The sequence below is a fragment of the Topomyia yanbarensis genome, chromosome 2 (assembly GCF_030247195.1).
Source record: "Topomyia yanbarensis strain Yona2022 chromosome 2, ASM3024719v1, whole genome shotgun sequence".
Lineage (NCBI taxonomy): Eukaryota > Metazoa > Arthropoda > Insecta > Diptera > Culicidae > Topomyia > Topomyia yanbarensis.
The window spans coordinates 259,381,436-259,407,387 of NC_080671.1; the positions used below are offsets into that span (position 1 = coordinate 259,381,436).

At 38.8% G+C, this 25,952-nt stretch overlaps 1 protein-coding gene across 1 annotated transcript; it reads right to left on the bottom strand.

Annotated features, from left to right (window-relative positions):
• Positions 1-823: 823 nt before the first annotated feature.
• Positions 824-13,971, bottom strand: LOC131680276 (uncharacterized). Its single transcript, XM_058960994.1, has 3 exons — positions 13,875-13,971; positions 11,779-13,223; positions 824-1,362 (listed from the first exon to the last, which is right to left on the bottom strand). Exons 1-3 carry the CDS (start codon positions 13,883-13,885, stop codon positions 824-826), a joined length of 1,995 nt encoding a protein of 664 aa, XP_058816977.1. The 5' UTR covers positions 13,886-13,971.
• Positions 13,972-25,952: the final 11,981 nt, after the last annotated feature.

Sequence of the window (25,952 nt, forward strand, 5' to 3'; positions counted from 1 at the left end):
ACTGTAGATGTGAATTGGTTTAGTGAAATAATTCGGAAGTTTAGGTTTTTTGGTAAAATACTTTGCCCGCCTAGAGGCGGTGTTGGGCACCTGAGCGAAAAAAAATTTCAGTCTTCAGTGATTACTTATCGTACCGAAACCAGTATTATGTGCAATTTTAGCTGAAAAAACTTATGTTTTAAAAACTTTGGGTGCATGTTGCAGTTGGAATATGGATATTCTTATCATTTAATAATATTTAGGGGAGTCTGGGGCTAGTTGACAGAATCTTTTTTTCTCCTTTTTTATTGGACATATGGCGCTGTCTCTAGTTATGCACTTCAAGTAATGTTTAATCCATTCTCCAATGTGTTTATGTTGCATTAAATTCTGTTTCGTACACGTTGTAAGTGATATTGAGTTTTCGAGTGTATTAGAGTGAAGAGCCTACTTTAGTAGTATTAGGAAGGTTGCCTCACAATTTCATTAATTACTCGTGTTCGGAAACGGAATAATAATTCACCAGTCTTGTCAGCGTAATGCTTTAAGCTGTAAATATATAATTTATTTTAGGGATCATTTTAGATTTAAGGCTTACAAATTCAGTGATTCATCGTTTTTTCATTTCATCTCGAACAATTGCTTTTTAGGTTAGAATTTGGTTCTGTAAAGGTTCATTTTAAGTATAGGTAGGTTTAAGTTAGGTTTAAGTTAAGCTTAATTAATTGTAATTTTACCTCACCCAAACTGTTCAACGCAAGTAAGTACACTTCAAAGAAACTTCAAAAGGAACTAAATTATAGAAATAGGCTCACGTTCACTCTGCCTCAACAGAAACCGCGTGCTATTCTGGTGCTCGTGTAGCATTGCTAGGTTGACAGATGCGATTGACTTCCACTACATTCACTGTAGTGGTGTAGGAAGGGCTGCCAGTTCCAGCAGTCCCCTCCCCGTAAAGATGGGTATCGGCCTCATCTTTATCGGTCTGGTTCACCTCGAGAATCGCCAGCTTGGACTCAGGCCTCCGAAATGCTCCAGTAGATGTCTGAACTACTGCTTGTTTTATTCTGCCATCTCTCTCTGGGATGACCTCCAATACCTTACCTCGAATCCATCCATTTCGCTTTGTATCATCGATTACCACGACCAAATCTCCCTTTTGCACAGCCCTTGAATCGCTAAACCACTTGGTCCTTCTAGTTAACGTGGGTAAATATTCACGTATCCAACGGCGACAGAAGTGGTCAAGGTTATACTGGATCAAGTGCCATGTGCTCCGAACTGCTTTAGTGGTATCTGCTAAGTCAACAGTGGGCTGAGTTACGGCAGCGGAAGATCCCAGCAGAAAATGGTTTGGGGTGATCGCTTCCTGTTCTGCCGAATCTAGAGGCTCGTAGTCGTCGTTCGCAGGGCGCTCTTAGATTCTCTCAAACGCTTTTACAATATTCACGTAGTTTGCAGGGCGCTCTCAAACTCGCTGGGGCGCTAGTCTGTTATTCTCATAGTTCGCAGGGCGCTCTAAGATTCTCTGGAGCGTTTATACGATATTCCCATAGCTCGGAGAGCGCTTCCGCACTCGCTGGGGTGCTTATCATAGCTCACAGGGCGCTCTCAAGCTCCCTATGGTACTAATGTGACCCTATGCAGCGCCACCATGATATTCACATTGCTCGCAGGGCGCTCTCAGAGTCTCTCGGGCACCAGTTTAATATTCGTATAGGTCGCAGGGCTCTCTTTAACTCCCTAGGGCGCAAGTCCGATATTCTCATATTTCGCACGGCGCTCCGAGACTCTATGGGGCGCTAGTATGATATTCACATATCTCGCAGCGCGCTCTTCGATTCTCTGGTACTGGGACGCTAGTATGATATTGCCATAGCTCACAGGGCGCTCTCAAACTCTCTAGGTTACTAGTCTGATGTTATCTTAGTTTACAGGGAACTTACAAATTCTCTGGGGCGCTAGTTTAATATTCTCATGGATTGCAGGGCGCTCTTAGATTCTCTCGAGTGCTTTTACGATATTCACATAGTTCGCAGGGCGCTCTCAAACTCGCTAGGGCGCTAGTCTAATATTCTTATAGTTCGTAGGGCGCTGTAAGATTCTCTGGAGTACTAGTATGATATTCCCATAGCTCGGAGAGCGCTTCCGTACTCGCTGGGGTGCTTCTCATAGCTCACAAGGCGCTAATATGACTCAATGGGGCGCCAGCACGATATTCGCATTGCTCGCAGGGCGCTCTCAGAGTCTCTTGGGCACCAGTTTGATATTCGCATAGGTCGCAGGGCTCTCTTAAACTACCTAGGGCGCAAGTCCAATATTCTCATAGTTCGCACGGCACTCCGAGACTGTATTGGCCGCTAGTATGATATTCCCATATATTGCAGAGCACTTCCACACTCGCTGGAGAGCTAGTATGATATTCCCATGGCTCGCCTGGCAATTAGATAGGTGGGCAATAAACTTTCCAAACATACAAGGCGCTTTCAACCAGTTTCAGTATCTTTGGGGCGCATATAAATGAGTATTTAAGCTTATGAGGCGGTAATAATCTATCCTAAGTTGCAGGGCGTTTTCAGGCTCTATGGGTCAGTAGTATGAGTATGTTGGGCTAACGGGTAGGTAATATGGGGCGTTATGCGAATAGTCTATCCAAACTTACCGGGCGCTTTCAGATTTTCTGGGACGCATATACTGTATCTCTTTGGAGCGTTGGTGAGTATTTGAGCTCATGAGATGGTAGAGGATAGTCTATCTTAACTCGTAGGGCGCTTCCAAGCTCTCTGAGGTGCATATGGCGTATTTTTGTGGGAAACTAGTATATTTTCTAGCTCAGGCGAAATGAAAAATCAAACTGATTAAAAAGAATTCTAGTTAGGGTAAAGACCTAATTTTGGCCCCATTAGGGATGGCGCAACACTATTCTTTTAATTACGCAGCCTACAATCGATGAAAGGCGCATAAATTGGCATCAGTATCCTTGCTTCGTTCCCAAGAACCAAATTATTATCAAAAATGTCCGGAGAATGGGGAAACAATTTTGTTTGAGCGCCACGAAAACTCGAATTGAATGCTCCTATTTTCGCACTACCATTTGAGCCAATGCGTTGAACAAAGATGGCAGACGCTGCTCTAACTAACGGGTTCAAATGGGTAGGGTGACAATAGAAATGGGGCGAAAATAGTCTCCACACCCTAGGTGCTTTTATGGTGTTCATAGTGAATAGTTTGAATGTTTGTGGGGGCAGTAGATGATACGCTAGCCAAACACGCAGGGTACAAATAAACTGATTCAACCATCATGTAGGTTTGTCGTGCACTTTAAAATTTAATCATTAGCTTGCGTGTAACATCCGTTTTTTGTGCGAATTTTAATACTGTGCTGACGAATGAAGCCATCATATTGATAACGATTTTAACGCAATCCATTTCTTGCATGCCGAGGTATTAATAAAATTTACTTAAACCTTTATTACACTAGTTTACAAATTTTGGGGTGTTAAGAAAAAAAGTGTTTTCTAAGTCAATTTTGGGTCGCTGAACACGAAAATCATATCCATTACCTTTTTCAAAGAACCGTTTTTGTGATTTTAGAAACTTTTTGCAGTTATTGGTCAATATCTCAGGAAAAAATCTTCCGATTAACACAAACGACTCGCCATTCGAAAGTTATATATGTGCCCATTCCAAAAATGTATAACATGTTAGAATAAAATATCAACAATTTAAAGTTAAGAGCAACCAAAGTCAAAAAAGTAACGTTTGGTAAAATTACTCATTTTTAGTTGATTTTTCATAAAAAAAATAATTCGGCAAAAAAAATCTTTAAAAATCTTATGTGACAGACAAAATTTTTATGTGAATTTTAAGCCTAAGATCACGGAAATCCGATAAAAAATGGTGATGTTATTAAGCACCGAGTGAAAATTACTCTGTTTTTCATATATCTCTTTTGGTCTAAAATAAGCTAACACTAGTTTACAAGAACAATGAATTTACGAGAAAAAGTGTTTTCCTGATTAATTTTGGGTCGCTGAACACAAAAATAAATCTCTATTGCTCTTTCAAATAAGTTCGAGTTAAAAAAAAACAAAACGTTTTTATTTTTGGTTTTGCTCTATTTTTTTATTACAGAAAAAATAATTTTTCATATTTTCAGTTGATTTTTCATATCTAATGTGACATATTTCAACAATTTTAAGATAATCGCGATAAGCTAAGAAGAAAGGTTTTTGCCTTTCTCATATAAAGAAAGGCTATGCATTCACTGTAAAAATCGACTTTTTAACGGAGGCCCGGAGGGCCGAGTGTCATACACCATTCGATTCAGTTCGTCGAGATCGGCAAATGTCTGTGTGTGTGTATGTGTGTGTGTGTCATTTAAACTCACACAATTTTCTCAGAGATGGCTAAACCGATTTTCGAAAACCTAGTTTCATATGAAAGGTATAACGCTCCCATAAGTTGCTATTGAATTTTTAGTTGATCCGACTTCCGGTTCCGGAGTTACGGGTTGAAGAGTGCGGTCACACAGCAAATTCCCATATAAACTGGTACCACCATGATGTTCAAATGATGTAAAACATATTAAAATTGATGTAACATTACTCTAGTTTGCGGGTCTGGATCACTAATGATCAATCAAAGCAGCTTTGACCACATTGGCCACCTATGACAGTTCATGACGCCCCCGGGGAACCCGCAAAGTTCCTAAGCTAATATCACACCCATTCCCCAACGAATTCTCTACCGATTTGTACAAACTTGATTTCAAATGAAAGATACAGTAATACCATTGACTGCTGCTGAATTTCATTCTGTTCTGACTCTTGCTTCCGGAGTTACAGGGGTGTTAGTAAGGATACTCTGGAATTTCCCATATAAATCGGTACAATCGTAATACCTCAGAGGCTAAAAATTATTGAAATGGTCAAAAAATTACTTCTAATCGCAGATCTAGATCACTGATTGCCAATCCAACATTCTTTAAATATATTGTCCACTATCGACGATTCCGGAAGTCCGGAATTCCAGGCATATTCCACAATTAAAGTCACATCAGTTCTTCGGTGATGACTGAACCAATTTTCTCAAACCAAGTCTCAAATGGAAGGCAAAATATGCAGCTGAGTATTGCATCAAAGCCCCTCCACCCCCCCCCCCCCCGCCTTGGCCTTGCGTCTCCTTCCTTCATCACTACCGTCCCCTTGGACCACCTTCACGCCAGCATTTCCTTCATCCACCCCGTATGCCAAAATAAGATGAAGGATTTCTGACGCATCCTCCACTCCCACTCTACTAACCCCCCATTCCCTCCACTTTTAAACCCATTCCACCAACATTTCAAAATATAATCACATGAAGATAATATTGAACTCACGCTGATTAAGCTAATTAAATACTATTCTTTTGCCTTTCTCATATAGAAAGGTTACGCAATTGCTCCAAAAACCGACTTTCTAACCGAGGCCCGGAGGGCCGAGTCTCATATAACATTCGACTCAGTTCGCCGAGATCGCAAAATATCTGTGTGTATGTATGTGTGTATGTATATATGTATGTATGTGTATGTATGTGTGTATGTATGTATGTATGTATGTATGTATGTATGTATGTATGTATGTATGTATGTATGTATGTATGTATGTATGTATGTATGTATGTATGTATGTATGTATGTATGTATGTATGTATGTATGTATGTATGTATGTATGTATGTATGTATGTATGTATGTGTGTATGTATGTATGTATGTATGTATGTATGTATGTATGTATGTGTGTATGTGCGGATTTGTTAACAAAATGTCCACATCGGTTTTTTGGAGATGGCTGAACCGATTTTTACAAACTAAGATTCAAATGAAAGGTATACTATTCCCATAGGTTGCTATTGAATTTGATTTTCAACCGACATCTTGTCCCTAGTTACGAGTTGAAGAGTGTAGTTACAAAACAAAATTTGTTGATTTGTCCACATCGGTTTCTCGGAATTTTCTGAACCGATTTTGACAAACTTGATTTTAAATGGAAGGCCCATCAGCTGCTGTTGAATTTTGTGTGGATCCGAGTTCTGGTTCCTGAATTACAGGGTGATACGTACGATCACGCAGCAAATCTCGATTCTAACGAATTCTGCGATGAATCTAAAAACGTGAAATTTTTGCCTTTCTCAATAGAAAGGTATTGCAATTGCTCTGAAAACCGACTTTTTAACGGAGGCCCGGAGGGCCGAGTGACATATACCATTCGATACAGTTCGTCGAGTTCGGAAAATGTCTGTGTGTATATGTATGTGTGTATGTATGTATGTGTGTGTATGTGCGTATGTGTGTGTGTATGTTACCAAAAATGTCACTCATTTTTCTCAGAGATGGCTGAACCGATTTTGACAAACTTAGTCTCAAATGAAAGGTGCAACGTTTCCATAGGCTGCTATTGAATTTCTAATGGATCCGACCTCCGGTTCCGGAATTACAGGGTGATAAGTACGAACACGCAGAAAATGTCGATTTTAATAAATTCTGCTATGAATTCATAAAGGTGAAATTTTTTCGAAAATATGACCACAACTGCTTCGATTTGTAGTATTAGGTCACTAACATCCATTCAAAGTCTATTTGGCCACATTGGCCACCATCATCGGTTCCGGAAGCCCCGGCGGAGTATCTAAATTCAGAATAACAGTCGCATCGGTTTCTCGGAGATGGCTAGACCGATTCGACTAAACTTGGCCTCAAATGAAAAGTATTGCGTCCCCGTAAGTGGCTATTTAATTTCATCCCGATCTGACTTCCGGTTCCGGAGTTATAGGTTGTGGTGTGCGATAACATAGCAAATTGTGATTCAAACCGATACTCCGATGAAAGCAAAGAAGGTAAAAATTTCGCTAAAATGTCTCTCAAACAATTTAAATTTGCTGTTCTAGGTCACCGACGGCCAACCAAACTTTCGTTCACTACATTGACCACCATAGACGGTTCCGGAAGTGCCCGGGAAAAGCGGCCATCTTTCAAAATTTACGAACTCACATCAGTTTCCCGGAAATGGTTTGGCCGATTTTCACAAACTTAGACCCAAATGATAGCTATAATATCCCCACAGATGTGCACCTACCCGCAACGGCTACTCCCGCGCAACACGTTACCAACATATTATTCCCTTCCTAACACGGGGAAAACGCGAACGGGAAAAAACACAAAAGTCAGGTTTACGATTCTAGAAAAACATATATTACTCCTACTTTTTGTACACATCTGTATAGACTACCCTACTGTGCGATTCTTTTCGCGCCTAACTATTCAAAACTTAAAATCGATCTGGGTTGTTGGCAGCCAGAGGTACGCACAGTACATGGGGCCCAGCCTTGATCGAGTTAATTGAAAAGGGAGAAAAAGAAAAAAAGCCTCGATTCTAAATCTTCTGAAGTTTATATAGTAAATTTCTTGCTTACTTCAGCAAGATTTCAATTATTGGCTATCTATCCTTGTTCAGCATGCGATTGACATTATATTTGTATTAGTGTCGCATCGCTTTCTATCTTTCTCCTTCGTTTGTAGTTTTTATGTTAATGTATTCCTATTCTCCTCTACCTTAAAGTAACTCTTGCTGTCTTCTATTATTTTACGAAGGTTCCCCGAACGTGAGTACTTCCTAATTGGTTTAGTGTTAGTGAGCCTTCGGTTCTCGCTAGAACCTCGTGTTCTCTTGTTCTAACTAAAGCTATTCGTAAGCAGTTGAACGCTCTATTTCCCGAACATAATTATGCATTTGTATCGATGCGCTCACAATCATAAAAACGCCACGCCTATGTAAATAATTACGTTAATTAATATTGGCACAGCCAAATTCTATACAACCGTATAAACACCTGCAGCCGGTGTCATTGGAAAACAATCATTAATTCTTCGAGCAACACAGTGACTCACGTTTGTTGTGCTATGTGCACTGCGACTTAAGCCGCTGCGTTTGCAAATTCGCTAGTGGCGAGTTTTTTCAGGTCAACCATAGACTTGTTGGTTGCGCATTTTTAGGTGTTTACTATTGTGGGGCTGTTCATCTCCCCTTTGTTAATGAGTTGATAATTATCTTGAAGAGATCATTATCAATGTTACGTGTTGGTTTTATAATAAATTCTTTACTGTTCTCCTAAATATGTTACCATGCTGCCCTCCCAGAAGCCGTTGTAGTTGCTGTTGCTTGAAGTCTGCCTTGGGATGTCGTCTTCTGGGTTGTTTGTTCATATAGTACTGCCTGTACATATGTTCCGTGTATCATGGGACTTATCAATTGGTCGACTTCGGATATCGGGTGTGGGTGTTTCGACTGCCATCTCGTGAGTCCGGGGTTGGTTTTCCGTTCGTTTGCCTCAGCTTCCTTCATCTATGCTGCATCTGGGGCTTGGTTTGCGTCCTGTTCGAGTGGATTATGTAATTTCGTTACTTCGTTTCCTTCCTCTCCTTCTTCTCCGTTTGTTGTTGTCGTTTTTGTGGTTACCGAGGATAGGATATTTGACTTATCCTGCCTCGTGAATTGTAAAATGTTGCAGACGAAATGCGACGTGTAACTTATCTCAGTCGTCTTTGCAATGCGTAATCTGTAGCTGACTTGCTAGTGTTACGACCTTTCCTACTGGATTCTTCCTACTGACGTTTAATCTGCCTTGCTGATTTCCTGATGGCTACTTTATTCCTGCCATCTAGTTTGTAAAAATGCTTCCCGCATGCTGTGGTGTTGATGCGTTTCTTTAGTTCGTTGTTTATATATTTTGTTGGTGTTTTAGCTCCAGCCAGAGTTTGACGGTTCTGACTGCGCTTTACTGAACACTGCATAATGACTGGCAGTATGTCCAGCTTGAGTCGATTTTTTTTTCAGTGGTTGCGACTCCGATTCTTTGCTATGGTTTTTCTTTTACTTGCTTCATATTGCGGCTTGTCTTACAACCATTCTCTACCTTCGATTTATTTGCCCGCTCCGGTTTTGCCCTTTCGTTCGTTGGTCCAGTTCTCATCCTTCACTGTTGCTCCGCCCTTGCCGTCACAACCCAACACCTTCAACCCTCTGTCTTCCGCCTGATTCGTCCTTTGTCATCATAAATTTTCAGACCAAAAGTATGTGGTGATGTTGGCTTCCTGGGGGTGAAAAATTTCTTTTGTCCCTGATCTTCAGATTTCACTTGCTTGTTTGTTGCTTTTCAAAAAAAATTCTTTGTGGATAATAAATTGATATTAAATTGTGTAAAAAAAAAATTTTTTTTTTTTTTTTTTTTTTTTTTTGCTTATTAATGTTATTATGTAATTTTCATCGCTCATATATTGTCGTTTGGGCATTTCAATCTAATCTTTCTTATTATGTAATTTTCATCGCTTATTAAATCATATATTGGCGTTTGCGCATTCAATCTAGTCTATCTTCACGTTCGGGTATTCTATCTAATCTATGTTTGTTCGAACAAGTGGTTAGTAATGTTAGTTATGTTATTTTTTTTTCATATGGAGAAATAACCGTTTGTTAGTACTATGCTGTTTTCTTTTTTTTTTTTTTTTATATATATATATATGAAGACATAGTAGTTTGTTAGTAATTTGCTTCGAATTGTTGTGATTAGCTTAGTTTGTTAGTGCGCTGTAAATGTGATTGAATGTTACCTATGTTTCCTTCTTTCGGCGAGACTGTGGTATCCTTTATTCGGATTGGTGTGGCCTCCTCCCCCCTTTCCAGTAAGGTGGTTGCAGGTGGGACCTGGTTTTACTGAAATTAGACTTAGATTCTTTCTTTATTATTTTGTTTTATTTATTTATTCATAATTCTCCACTTTATTTGTTTTTCTCTTGTTTCCCGTTTTCCGATATGTTGTCTGTTAGGTGTTTTTGTTATATTACTTAATTTCATCCTATAAAGTTCCCTGCTATTGGGCATGGATATCTGTTTGATTCGTATCCAGTATTATTTATATATTTTACGTGTTTGTTGAAACATTCCTTCAACCATTGTTTTTCCATCTGTATCCTGTATGTCATTACTCCTTTAATTATTCCCCTCAGACGCTTTTCTTCATTTCATCTGTTACCTCTTAATTCGTATTCTTCTCAATTTGACAACCCAGGGTGATCCTATAAAGATACCGTAAAAATATTATTCCCCGGAAGTATGTAAGCTTCCTATTATTAACCCTTCTATTTTGTTTTCTTTAGCCCCCCTTGAATACTTTCTTTGCTTTTTCATGATTGCATTGGTTTTTATCACTTTTGCCGTTTTTAATTAAACGTTCCTCTTGTTTAACCTTTTTTTTCCCTTTATTGTATTATCTTCTCTGTAGGTCATGTTATATTTGTGTTTCTTCTTGTTGTGTCCTTCTGTCGCTGCGTTCATGTTTTACGTTTTTCTTTTTCGTGTATATTTTAATTCGACTGCGATTCTTAGTCGTCATGTAAATAGAATTTGTCATCACGTTCATAAAATAAAGACATTCATACTCATTCCGGGTTCCGGTTCCCTTGTCCGCTCATATGCTTTCATACTTGTATTAAGTGATATAAATGATTCTTAATCAATATTGCATATGTTTTATCCGCTGGCCAGCGTAGGGTGAGAAAAAAAATAATTCCAATTAAAAATTGTTCATTCTTTTCATATATTGTTGTCCATGTTTTCTTTGTGTCTAGGTTCTGCTTCATGATTTCCAGAGTGAGTCTCCATCTTTTATTATTTGTAAATCATGCATTGTAATTCTGCGTTACTCGCAGGCGTTTCCCGCTTCCTTTTATTGCAGCTTTTCTGATATGCTTTTTCATTCCAATGCTTTTAACCTCTTATTTATATTGCGCCGCATGTGTCTTTATAATTTAAGAGTTTTCAATAAATTCTGTCTTTATCTTTTCCTTCTTATATTGTAGTATGTTCTTTATTTCTTCCATACTTTTGCTTCTGGCTTTGCAAATATTACTTTCTTAGTTGCAAATAAATATTTTCGTCAATTATACTCCTTTTTTGTATTCGCATTTTAAAAGCTTTTCTTCATCCTATATCAAACGAACTATTACCCATTTCGTGGTAATTTTGTTCCTTTGTATCATATTTGTATACCTTTACCTTTATCTAAATTTTTTCTTTATGTTATGTTTATGGTTTTATGTTCTCACTGTTGATTATTTACTCTTTATTTTCCTTTCACTTTCGCTTTTCCTCATATTGTAAATTGCTTATATCCATGTTAATTAATGACAACGATTATCATGTTTATTTAATTTGCATTGTGTCTCTTATTGCGTTTTGTTGCTCAATACGTTCTTATTCCTCCTTGCATTTTTTTCAGTGCTGGTTTACTAATATGCGCTGTCGTAATATTTTGCGTCCTTTGTTGATTGGGTTGCATTGTACCCCCTTCTTTAATATTTGGCGTTCCCTTCTGAATTTTTTGTTGTTGTTTATTTAAGCGCATGTTCATGTCTGGTTGTTTCTCTTTTTTCTTCTCATTTATGGTCTGTAATTTCGTTTTGCTTATAATGTTCCTATCCAGTGTGTGTTTCGTTTGTCTTCTGTTTTCCCTTTGTCCTATATTTGGTATGTGTGGTTCTATAACGGTTTTCCGTGTGCAGCATGATATCTCCCCTTTGAAACATAGGAAGAATATGCCTAAAGCTCCTCCTATGACCAAGAAGACACTAAATGTCGTCCATGGGTTCTCTAGAGGGGCATATGCTAAATTTTCTAGCGTGGTTCTATGGTTTTTTATTTCGTCGACTTCTACCCCTATGTCGAAGAGTTTCTTTGTGTCAAATAACGAAACTATCTTATTACGTTTTGAAAGAGACGGTATCCCCTTATCCTTCCAAATATTTGGTATGTCCGTATGTGGTATGTGGTATGTTAATTTTGTTTCACCTTGTGTTTCACTGAAGTGTGTAATTCTTATACTATCCGTCTGTATCATCATGTCCGGCAGTAATTTTATATTTCCTTTGCCTTGTATTGTAGTTTCCGTAACGTTCTTTCCCGTGAAAACGGATACCTTCAATTTGTTAGGTGTAAAATACGTCCATATGTTTCTATTTGCAGTTTCCAACCATATGTCGTGGTTCAACTGCAGCACTTTTGTTTTGCATGTCGTCGTTATGTTTCTAAAATATAGCGCGGCCATACATGTGTCCTCTTGTTTGAGGTCTCTTTCTATATTGCTTAATTTACAAAGCCTAGTGTCTCCTATTCTATCGCAGTTGTCATAATCTGCCTGGGTTAATACATATCCCCAGTTGTTTTCTTGTTTTATTATTATGTCTTCCTCTAAGTGCAATATTGTCAATATGTTTCCGGTTATGCTTGGCTCGATTGTGCCTTTATACGCATACCATTTGCTTTTTTTCACGAGCGGAATTTGAAGTGTCATAATTATATCTAAGTCGTTGGTGAGGTTTACGTAGTAATGAAGTGTATTTAATATCTCTGGCATAATTGCCCCGTCTGCTCTTCTCGGGAAAGTAAGGTTGTCGTTCAGCGTTGCTTCCTCACTGTCTAATGTTCGGATTAGTTGTACTGGGTTTATTATTTCCGCTAGGTCGAGGCTCTTTGTGTTTTCTGCGTGTAATATTGCTATCCACGTTTTTTGTTTTAGTTTTAAGTTTTGTCTCATACTGTTATACCACATGCCTATCTCCATGAGCGTTGCTTCTAGGTATAGGTCTTTATCTCTGTCATTGGCTCTGTTAAGAGTGTTCCTGATTTCTGTTTTTAAAGATTCGAAATTTTTATTGTTGCTTTCGACTGCCTTATTCATGGTGATTGTTGAGTTGCTCACGAAATTGTATATTTTTTCGATTGCTGACGCTTGATGTTCTGTATTTTTGTTGAATCTTTCTTCGTTTCGTCTAAGTTTATCCATATTTTCGTCAATTCTAGTTCTGTCGTCGGAGTCCATTGCTCCAATTGCTGACCAAAACCCTCTTGGTGTTCTTGTTTTAAAGAAATACCTGATGTACGTGTTTATGTTCGCAATGTCACTAGTGTCTTTGCTCCAAACCGAGGTTATGACCCCGCATTTCAAATTAGGAATTCTTTCTATTAGCGCTGTACAGGTTTCATTAAAAGCATTTAGTGCCGATTCTAATTCTGCTTGATCCTCTACAAGACTCTTATACGTTAGCGTTACCTTAAAATCGTAGACCCCTTGTGCCAGTAATACATCATTGAGTCTTTCCAGAATCAACGCTGCGTTCGCCATGGCCAAGAAAACTCCAGCGAAAATAGTTCTAAAATATGAAAGATAACGATACTTTCTTATGTATAGAGTCGTAAAATCAATTATTCTTCTATTGCTTTAAACCAATATGCATATGTATATATGGAACGAAAAATCAACGCAACGCGTTGATCTTGCATCATTTCAAAATTGGGTGGCTGTCTTTAAACTTACGGATGAAATGTGTTTTAATTGCAATCGTATCGCCTCAGCGCGTTCAGTTCCTTGCACCCACTGATTGCGTCACGATTGTTGATATATCTTCTCCCGCTATTTAATTATTTCGTCATCAACCACAGTCTCGGTCTCTTCGTCGGTACCAGCTGTTTCAGTACATGGCTGGTAGCTAACGTAAAATGCTTATTCTGCTAGTCCGTTCTCGCTTCGTGGTGTAAGGTTTCATTTACTTCTCGTTCGTCGTGTTATGGTCGTCACTATATGTCCTCATACATTGTCGAATGTATTCACCGTGTGTGGTGGATTAATTAATTAATTAATTAAGTGATGCAATGTACAAAATTAACCGTTTCTTCGAAAAAAAAACGAAAGTAGCCAGATGTAGTTCTTATGATCCTACTATCGCGGCGTAAACGCTCAATAAAGTTGATCTTTTTATATTGTCCCTGCGTAGTATAAAAGAAAATTTCTTTTTCTCACTTACCTGAGCTGCATTGTTGATCTACTCGTTAGTTCCTGTCGAGATGATCTAGATCCTTAAACTCGTAGCAAGCGCATATGTATTTGTAGAGATCGTTGACGCACTCTGTCAAAATTTTGTGAACAAAGAAACTTTCACTGAATCGATCAGATATGCTGAGTGTTTGTCTTTTTCCACATTTAAGCTATCGTATTTTTCGTGGTTTGTTATTTTTCTTCAGTTTTCACCATCAAATTCCGCAGACAATTTACGCATTTTTTTTCATCACATTCAATATTAACACGATCAGAAATCGTCGAATTTCTGCTTTTCTCGGATCTACACTTATGGTTAAGGTTTCCTCGCGACGAGACTTATTTCAGGCATTAAAACTGGTTACCACCAACGCCTGTCTCGATGTTTTTTTTTTTTTTTTCTCTTTGACGATAGTAGTCGGTAAAATGCCAACTTATTCACTAAAAAACGCTCAAACACTTTCAAAATGTAACCTTTCTTCTCACTTTATGGTATACACTGATCTGAAGACTTTAGCTGATTTTAGCCTCCAGTCATAAATGCGTCCTGCAATCTCTCAGGATTGCTAAACCGCTGTCACCACATGCACCTACCCGCAACGGCTACTCCCGCGCAACACGTTACCAACATATTATTCCCTTCCTAACACGGGGAAAACGCGAACGGGAAAAAACACAAAAGTCAGGTTTACGATTCTAGAAAAACATATATTACTCCTACTTTTTGTACACATCTGTATAGACTACCCTACTGTGCGATTCTTTTCGCGCCTAACTATTCAAAACTTAAAATCGATCTCGGTTGTTGGCAGCCAGAGGTACGCACAGTACATGGGGCCCAGCCTTGATCGAGTTAATTGAAAAGGGAGAAAAAGAAAAAAAGCCTCGATTCTAAATCTTCTGAAGTTTATATAGTAAATTTCTTGCTTACTTCAGCAAGATTTCAATTATTGGCTATCTATCCTTGTTCAGCATGCGATTGACATTATATTTGTATTAGTGTCGCATCGCTTTCTATCTTTCTCCTTCGTTTGTAGTTTTTATGTTAATGTATTCCTATTCTCCTCTACCTTAAAGTAACTCTTGCTGTCTTCTATTATTTTACGAAGGTTCCCCGAACGTGAGTACTTCCTAATTGGTTTAGTGTTAGTGAGCCTTCGGTTCTCGCTAGAACCTCGTGTTCTCTTGTTCTAACTAAAGCTATTCGTAAGCAGTTGAACGCTCTATTTCCCGAACATAATTATGCATTTGTATCGATGCGCTCACAATCATAAAAACGCCACGCCTATGTAAATAATTACGTTAATTAATATTGGCACAGCCAAATTCTATACAACCGTATAAACACCTGCAGCCGGTGTCATTGGAAAACAATCATTAATTCTTCGAGCAACACAGTGACTCACGTTTGTTGTGCTATGTGCACTGCGACTTAAGCCGCTGCGTTTGCAAATTCGCTAGTGGCGAGTTTTTTCAGGTCAACCATAGACTTGTTGGTTGCGCATTTTTAGGTGTTTACTATTGTGGGGCTGTTCAGATGTTTATAAAATTTCGTACGGATCGCTTATATGGGTCCGAAAATATAGACTAAATCGTCCGGTCACATATGAAATTCCCATATAAGCCGGAACTCAAATTTTTTTTTCAAAGGGAGGACCCCATGAAATTTTAGAAATCGAATTCGTATTTTTGATGCCAAACATCTCTAAAATGCATGAAACGTCGAGATTTTATGTTATCTCGAAATTATTTTTGCCTTTCTCATATAAAGAAAGGCTATGCAATCACTGTAAAAATGGACTTTTTAACGGAGGCCCGGAGGGCCGAGTGTCATACACCATTCGATTCAGTTCGTCGAGATCGGCAAATGTCTGTGTGTGTATGTATGTGTGTGTATGTGTGTGTGTCATTTAAACTCACACAATTTTCTCAGAGATGGCTGAACCGATTTTCGCAAACTTAGTTTCATATGAAAGGTATAACGCTCCCATAAGTTGCTAGTGAATTTTTAGTTGATCCGACTTCCGGTTCCGAAGTTACGGGTTGAAGAGTGCGGTCACACAGCAAATTCCCATATAAACTGGTACCACCATGATGTTCAAATGATGTAAAACATATTAAAATTGATGTAACATTACTCTAGTTTGCGGGTCTGGATCACTAATGATCAATCAAAGCAGCTTTGACCACATTGGCCACCTATGACGGTTCATAACGCCCCCGGGGAACCCGCCAAGTTCCTAAGCTTATATCACACCCATGCCCCAACGAATTCTCTACCGATTTTTACAAACTTGATTTCAAATGAAAGATACAGTAATACCATTGACTGCTGCTGAATTTCATTCTGTTTTGACTCTTGCTTCCGGAGTTACAGGGGTGTTAGTAAGGATACACTGGAATTTCCCATATAAATCGCGGTACAATCGTTATACCTCAGAGGCTAAAAACTATTGAAATGGTCACCAAATTACTTCTAATCGCAGATCTAGATCACTGATTGCCAATCAAACATTCTTTGAATATATTGTCGACTATCGACGATTCCGGAAGTCCGGAATTCCGGGCATATTCCACAAATAAAGTCACATCGGTTCTTCGGTGATGACTGAACCGATTTTCTCAAACCAAGTCTCAAATGGAAGGCAAAATATGCAGTTGAGTATTGCGTCGCCGACCAACCCCCGCCCCCCGCCTTGCCCTTACAACTCACTCCTTCATCACTCCCCTCCCCTTGGACCACCTTCACGCCCGCATTTCCTTCATCCACCCCGTATACCGAAATAAGATGAAGGATTTCTGACGCATCCTCCACTCCGTCCCTACTAACCCCACATTCCCTTTCAAACCCATTCCACCAACATTTCAAAATAAAATCATAGGAAGATAACATTGAACTCATGCTGATTAAGCTAATTAAATATTATTCTTTTGCCTTTCTCATATAGAAAGGTTACGCAATTGCTCCAAAAACCGACTTTCTAACCGGGGCCCGGAGGGCCGAGTCTCTACTAACATTCGACTCAGTTCGCCGAGATCGCAAAATATCTGTGTGTATGTATGAGTGTTTGTTTGTGTGTATGTATGTGTGTATGTATGTGTTTTTATGTGTGTGTGTATGTATGTATGTATGTATGTATGTATGTGTGTATGTGCGGATTTGTTAACAAAATGTCCACATCGGTTTCGCGGAGATGGCTGAACCGATTTTTACAAACTAAGATTCAAATGAAAGGTATAATATTCCCATAGGTTGCTATTGAATTCCATTTTCAACCGACATCTTGTTCCGGATTACGAGTTGAAGAGTATGGTTACAAAACAAAATTTGTTGATTTGTCCACATCGGTTTCTCGGAATTTTCTGAACCGATTTTGACAAACTTGATTTTAAATGAAAGGTCCATCAGCTGCTGTTGAGTTTTGCGTTGATCCGAGTTCTGGTTCCTGAATTACAGGGTGATACGTACGATCACGCAGCAAATCCCGATTCTAACGAATTCTGCGATGAATGTAAAAAGGTGAATTTTTTCCAAAATGTAAACACAACTGTTGAATTTGTAGATCTAGGTCCCCAACAGTAATTCAAAGTCTCTTTGGCCACACTGGCCACCATCGACGGATCCGGAAGCATCCAAATTCAGAATAACGGTTATATTGGTTTCTCGAAAATGGCTAGACCGATTTGATCAACTTAGTCTCAAATGAAAGGTGTTGCGTCCCCAGAAACTGATATTAAATTCCATCTCCATCCGACTTCCGGCTCCGGAGTTACGGGTTGTGGAGTGCGATCACATAGAAAACTCCGATTCAAACCGATATCGCGATGAATGCAAAAAGGTGCTCTTATATATACTTACCAAGTGTAAGACATTTCCATAATGTTTTATTGTACGAACCTGGTATTAAATCATAGTTTGGAGAAATGAGAAAGGCATAATTGCACCTCTAGGTGGATTAAAACAGGTTTTTCTAAGTTAATTTTGGATCGCTGAATACGAAAGCCTAGTCCATTTTTTTTTTCAAAGAAGCATTTTCAAGATTTCTTTGAAAAAGGTGTTTTTGGGCACTATTTTAATTATCTCGTTCAAATAAGATCCGATCGAAACAGTTCGAATGGTATTGATGTGTCCTTTCCGAAAATGTAGAATATGCGTTGATCAAATGTAAATTTATTATGATTATAATCGACCAAAGTAAAAAAAAGTCTAATGTTCGACCTTTTTAAAAAAATGCATATTTCTAGTAATTTTTTTATAATAAATCAAGGACAGAAGAAGATTCTTTTAGAATCTAATGAGATAAATAATCTTTTTGCATAAATTTTAAGCCAATGGTCACAAAAATCGGATGAAAAATGTAGATGGTATGAAACACTGATTGAAAATTGAAACTTTTTATTTTTCGCACAATCATACTTTCGGCTGAAATAATCTTTAATACTTGATAGTTATTGTTTGTGTTGGGTACTGTCTTCTCGAGCTTGCATCCATCCACCCTGCGGCATTTAAATGGTTTTGGATAATTCATTGTACAACTAAATGCTCTTTTTAGAATGTGGAAATATTCGTTAGAAAAGTTTTGCTTTAACGAACTAAATGAATTTTCACCTTCTGCTGCAACAGGTTTCGCAGCAGATTCTCAGTTCACAGAACATTACGTGGCAAGTGCTACGATCCCACTGAGACTCCTTCCCGACAGGGACTCGAATATTTAACGACTGGCTTATGCGACCAGTGCTACACCCGCTAAACCGCCGCACCAGGGCAGGGTCTGCTAAAATCATAAAATTTAAATTTCGCTCAATGTGCCATAGCATCAACATTTTCCATCCGATGTTAGTAATATCAGGCTTAAAATTAACGTAAACATATTATCTGTCATCCTAGATTCTAAAAGGTCCGAACAAAAATTTGTTTTTCTGTAACAAATTCATTTAAAAATGAGTAACTTTTAAAAATGGTCAAAAATGCACTTTTTGCCTTTCTCATATAAAGAAAGGCTATACAATCACTGTAAAAATCGACTTTTTAACCGAGGCCCGGAGGGCCGAGTGTCATACACCATTCGATTCAGTTCGTCGAGATCGGCAAATGTCTGTGTGTGTGTGTGTGTATGTGTGTATGTGTCATTTAAACTCACACAATTTTCTCAGAGATGGCTGAACCGATTTTCGCAAACTTAGTTTCATCTGAAAGGTATAACGCTCCCATAAGCTGCTATTGAATTTTTAGTTGATCCGACTTCCAGTTCCGGAGTTACGGGTTGAAGAGTGCGGTCACATAGCAAATTCCCATATAAACTGGTACCACCATGATGTTCAAATGATGTAAAACATATTAAAATTGATGTAAAATTACTCTAGTTTGCGGGTCTAGATCACTAATGATCAATCAAAGCAGCTTTGACCATATTGGCCACCTATTAAGGTTCATGACGCCCCCGGGGAACCCGCCAAGTTCCTAAGCTAATATCACACCCATTCCACAACGAATTCTCTACCGATTTTTACAAATTTGATTTCAAATAAAAGATACAGTAATGCCATTGACTGCTGCTGAATTTTATTCGGTTCTGACTCTTGCTTCCGGAGTTACAGGGGTGTTAGTAAGGATACACTGGAATTTCCCATATAAATCGGTACAATCGTAATACCTCAGAGGCTAAAAACTATTGAAATGGTCACCAAATTACTTCTAATCGCAGATCTAGATCACGGATTGCCAATCAAACATTCTTTAAATATATTGTCCACTATCGACGATTCCGGAAGTCCGGAATTCCGGACATATTCCACAATTAAAGTCACATCGGTTCTTCGGTGATGACTGAACCGATTTTCTCAAACCACGTCTCAAATGGAAGGCAAAATATGCAGTTGAGTATTGCGTCGCCGCCCCTCCCCCCGCCTTACCCTTACACCTCCCTCTTTCATCACTCCCCACCCCTTGGACCACCCTCACGCCCGCATTTCCTTCTTCCACCCCGTATACCGAAATAAGATGAAGGATTTCTGACGCATCCTCCACTCCCACTCTACTAACCCCCCATTCCCTCCACTTTCAAACCCATTCCACCTACATTTGAAAATATAATCACATGAAGATAACATTAAACTTATGCTGATTAAGCTAATTAAATATTATTCGTTTGGCTTTCTCATATAGAAAGGTTATGCAATTGCTCCAAAAACCGACTTTCTAACCGAGGCCCGGAGGGCCGAGTCTCATATAATATTCGACTCAGTTCGCCGAGATCGCAAAATATCTGTGTGTATGTATGTGTGTATGTATGTATGTATGTATGTATGTATGTATGTATGTATGTATGTATGTATGTATGTATGTATGTATGTATGTATGTATGTATGTATGTATGTATGTATGTATGTATGTATGTATGTATGTATGTATGTATGTATGTATGTATGTATGTATGTATGTATGTATGTATGTATGTATGTATGTATGTATGTATGTATGTATGTATGTATGTATGTATGTATGTATGTATGTATGTATGTATGTATGTATGTATGTATGTATGTATGTATGTATGTATGTATGTATGTATGTATGTATGTATGTATGTATGTATGTATGTATGTATGTATGTATGTATGTATGTATGTATGTATGTATGTATGTATGTATGTATGTATGTATGTATGTATGTATGTATGTATGTATGTATGTATGTATGTATGTATGTATGTATGTATGTATGTATGTATGTATGTATGTATGTATGTATGTATGTATGTATGTATGTTTTTTTTCATTTTTTTTTTGAGAGCAGTAAAAAAATTTTCAGAAAAACCCTGAGTGAGGAAAAATGTACAAAAACCCCATTGTCAGGGAACGGGTTTGGGCTGCCATCACCCGACCCGCTAAAACCACTGCTCTTGCCCAGAACCTGATTCCTCCCCGGCACTACCTTACGGCATTACTTCGGGGAGGGGTTTTTATGTGCATAGCACACACTCTAATTCAACTACTTACTAGTTCGTTTCTTCCGTAGGGTGACAGCCCCACTCCTCTACACACCACCAATTCTCTACCATCCACACAGACTGGCAAGCTCTGCATGGCAGTCGGAAAGCTGGCTGTGAGTCGAGGCTTAGTACTCCTCCCCTACGAGTACAGACTGAGCGGCAAACTTCTGACTGTCTAATTCACCGAGCCCTGCGGCTCGCTTGTGCCGGTTAGCACCGCAACTCCCTTCTCGCACCATTCAACGCCGTTTACTCTTTGAGCACCAGACTTGTTCGCGAACTACTCGGTCTAGTCCCCGACGATGGACCTAGCCTACTCCGACGGAGAATTCCCCGGCGAGAGAAGTTCTCCCGAAACCGAGCCAACCAACCAGATGTCGAGGTCAGTTCGGCGATTCCGGTGGAGCAGAGCGTCCGGTTCGCTGATGCCCCGACGACCTGCGACTGGTGGTATTTCGTCGCGGTCTACTCAGTCTAGTCCCCGGCGGTGGATCTAGCTTACGCCGACGGAGAGTTCCCCGGCGAAGGAGGCTCCCCCGGTACCGATTCTTCTTTTGTTTTAGCACCACAATTTCATGAGCTCTTTGGCTTCCTCTCGTTCCGTTTCGCCCGATCTACTCGATCTAGTCCCCGGCGGTGGATCTAGCCTACTCAACGGGGCATACAGTAGGTGCTGAGGTCTATCCGGCGATTCCGGTTGGAGCGTAACTTCCGGTTCACCGGCGCCCCAACGACCCACTGCTAGCTCTGCGACGCGGTCTACTCGGTCCAATCCCCGGCGGTGGATATAGCCTACTCACGAGCTACCCGGAAGGATGTCGAGGTCGGTTCAGCGATTCCGGTGAAGCTTGACGTCCGGTTCCCAGGCGCCCCGACGACCCAACTCGGTGCTACATCACGCATTACTCAACTGGTCCCCGGCGGTGGACCTAGTCTACACAGTTGGAGAGTTCCCCGGCGGCGGAATTTCTCTCGAAACCCGATTTGCGGTTTCTTGTTGGTCTCTACGCCACTTCCTCTGCAACTCGGAGAGTATGCTCGAGACCACTCTGTTGACAGCGTCCCAGGTATGTTCGTCACGGCACATCTCTTCGACGATATTGTCCGCTGTCATACCAGGTATACCCCTACGAACTTCTTCGAATCTAGGGCATTCGAAGACCACGTGTTCCGGTGTCTCCTGCACAGTCGCACAACCCGGGCAAAGGGGTGACGAAGCATGTCCAAACCGATGCAAGTACTTCCGGAAGCATCCGTGCCCGGACAAAAACTGCGTCAAATGGAAGTTCACCTCTCCATGCTTCCTATGTACCCAGGCCGATACATGGTATGTATGTATGTATGTATGTATTTTTGTATGTATGTATGTATGTATGTATGTATGTATGTATGTATGTATGTATGTATGTATGTATGTATGTATGTATGTATGTATGTATGTATGTATGTATGTATGTATGTATGTATGTATGTATGTATGTATGTATGTATGTATGTATGTATGTATGTATGTATGTATGTATGTATGTATGTATGTATGTATGTATGTATGTATGTATGTATGTATGAATGTATGTATGTATGTATGTATGTATGTATGTATGTATGTATGTATGTATGTATGTATGTATGTATGTATGTATGTATGTATGTATGTATGTATGTATGTATGTATGTATGTATGTATGTATGTATGTATGTATGTATGTATGTATGTATGTATGTATGTATGTATGTATGTATGTATGTATGTATGTATGTATGTATGTATGTATGTATGTATGTATGTATGTATGTATGTATGTATGTATGTATGTATGTATGTATGTATGTATGTATGTATGTATGTATGTATGTATGTATGTATGTATGTATGTATGTATGTATGTATGTATGTATGTATGTATGTATGTATGTATGTATGTATGTATGTATGTATGTATGTATGTATGTATGTATGTATGTATGTATGTATGTATGTATGTATGTATGTATGTATGTATGTATGTATGTATGTATGTATGTATGTATGTATGTATGTATGTATGTATGTATGTATGTATGTATGTATGTATGTATGTATGTATGTATGTATGTATGTATGTATGTATGTATGTATGTATGTATGTATGTATGTATGTATGTATGTATGTATGTATGTATGTATGTATGTATGTATGTATGTATGTATGTATGTATGTATGTATGTATGTATGTATGTATGTATGTATGTATGTATGCATGTATGTATGTTAGTATGTATGTATGTATGTATGTGGGTATGTGCGGATTTGTTAACAAAATGTCCACATCGGTTTCTCGGAGATGGCTGAACCGATTTTTACAAACTAAGATTCAAATGAAAGGTATAATATTTCCATTGGTTGCTATTGAATTTCATTTTCAACCGACATCTTGTTCCGGATTACGAGTTGAAGAGTATGGTTACAAACAAAATTTGTTGATTTGTCCACATCGGTTTCTCGGAATTTTCTGAACCGATTTTGACAAACTTGATTTTAAATGAAAGGTCCATCAGCTGCTGTTGAGTTTTGTGTGGATCCAAGTTCTGGTTCCTGAATTACAGGGTGATACGTACGATCACGCAGCAAATCCCGATTCTAACGAATTCTGCGATGAATGCAAAAGGTGAATTTTTTTCCAAAATGTAAACACAACTGTTGAATTTGTAGATCTAGGTCCCCAACAGTAATTCAAAGTCTCTTTGGCCACACTGGCCACCATCGACGGATCCGGAAGCATCCAAATTCAGAATAACGGTTATATTGGTTTCTCGAAAATGGCTAGACCGATTTGATCAACTTAGTCTCAAATGAAAAGTTTTGCGTCCCCGGAAACTGATATTAAATTCCATCTCCATCCGACTTCCGGCTCCGGAGTTACGGGTTGTGGAGTGCGATCACATAGAAAACTCCGATTGAAACCGATACCGCGATGAATGCAAAAAGGTGCTCTTATATATACTTACCAAGTGTAATAAGAATGAAAGACATTTCCATAATGTTATATTGTACGAACCAGCTATTAAATCATAGTTTGGAGAAATGAGAAAAGCACAATTGCACCTCTAGGTGGATTAAAACAGGTTTTTTAAACTTTGGTCGCTTGCAGCACTAAAAATATTATATATGATTGATACATATTATATGTTTTTATAAAGGGCATCTCGGCACCTTTCAACCTGCATATTGACTAAATTAATTGGATGATTTTGACACGAAATATTGACTAAAAACTACAAAAAGTGCTCAAAAACTAGTTTTTTGAGAAAATCACAAAATCGCTTCTTTGAACAAAAAAATGAATATTGTTTTCGTGTTCAGCGACCCAAAATTAGTCTAAAAAATACTGTTTTCTTGAAGCTTCATTTTTCTTGTAAACTAGTGTTATGTGATTAATGAAGACCATGTCTTAGCCCCTTCACTAAATTGCTCAAAAAGCTTTGATTTTTTTGTTAATTGTAGAAGATCATGTCTCTTGGTTTCAATTTTCCGAACTAACCGCAAAACCAATCCGCTCTCATTGCATCATCACTGATGATGAATACAATAATTACTCATCTGTCAAACGTTCTATCAGATCATTTATGTGTTGTATACCATGTTTAAAATATATGTATTACTAATATTCTTTAACCCTCAGAAATGTCTCAGGGGCACGGCTGGTTACAATAATTATCCTCTAATTTGAATAAACTTGTAATTATGAACAGAAATGATGGAGCTTTTTCGGGCTTTCAATTCTCTCACTGATAGAAAGCCAAAAAAGATTTATTATCATCGGGTCTTAAGAGCAATGATTGTTGAAGCCACGATTTTAGCTTGCCTTTTTGAGGACTAAGCACGTCCAAAGAAAAAATAGACTGCACAATGATGCGTGGGCGGCACTTGAAAACTTAATTTGCTGTACTGCCGTTCTAGGCATTATTGTCCCATGTATATAGGGAATCCCATAGAACATGGGACAAATATGCTTATAACGGCAGTGTAATGAACACATAAAAAAGGAGAGATGCACAGTAAACTGGCTTGAGCTATTTTAGCTTTTTTTTAAAAAAATCGCAATATAAAACGAGAGAAAACATAGATTTGAACTCACGACCTTTAAGTTGATCTGCTATAACGTTACTAACTAAACTATATATATATATATATATATATATATATATATATATATATATATATATATATATATATATATATATATATATATATATATATATATATATATATATATATATATATATATATATATGGTTGAGCGAGACAAGATAGTACATAGTCAAACCCAATTTTTGAACACCCCTAGACAGTCCCGATCGAGATTGTTTGATCTGTCTCGGTTTCTCGCATGTAAATTTCTACCTGTTTCGCAATCTCTCCTGTTGGAAAGTTCTCTGGAGCGAAAAGGCTTTCCGAGCTCGATCAGCTGACTGTATGTAGTAGATAGTAAATTTGTTCAGTTAAAATAAATTATCGTTCAGTGAAGACGTGTTCTCCCACAATAAACAGTTCGATTTCGCGATAAGTGCAGTGTTTAAAAGTCAAGTTAAGTGTCCGAAAATCTCGTCTTCCGCGTGAACATTTTGGTCCTTCGAGCCGGATCCGGTACAGGACAGGTTCTCGGACACTATATCGGACTACTTAGTGCGGGGAGAAGCCCCCGGAAAGTGCGGACAATCGGACCATTGTGCAGTGTGCCAAGTCGGCGAACAATACGCCGTGAAGAAAGACGGCGATTACAAAGGGTGGTCGCCATCGCGGACGCCGAGTGACGCTACCGCCGCGGGATTGGACGCCATCGCGACGAAGATCGACACCGCGAGGACCTGAGAGCAGTGACCGAGGACGACGGAAGGCAATTTGGCAGATTTCGGTGAAGTATTGCAAGAGTTTCGGTGGCCTGTTGCATGTGGCTTACCAAGATGTGACGTTAATAAAGATTTCAAAAACGCATGCGAGTATTCTATTCAATTAGCACGTAGCACGGGTTGTGTATGCAATTAAATTGCTTGGTCTCAGAATTTCTGCTGATTTTCGATTATCGATTTTCT

Excerpts from the sequence above, each read along its gene's own strand:
- LOC131680276 (XM_058960994.1), bottom strand. Across the intron at positions 1,363-11,778 it reads GATACCGTCTCTTTCAAAAC|ATTCGGCAGAACAGGAAGCG; the intron begins GTAATAAGATAG and ends ACGAGCCTCTAG.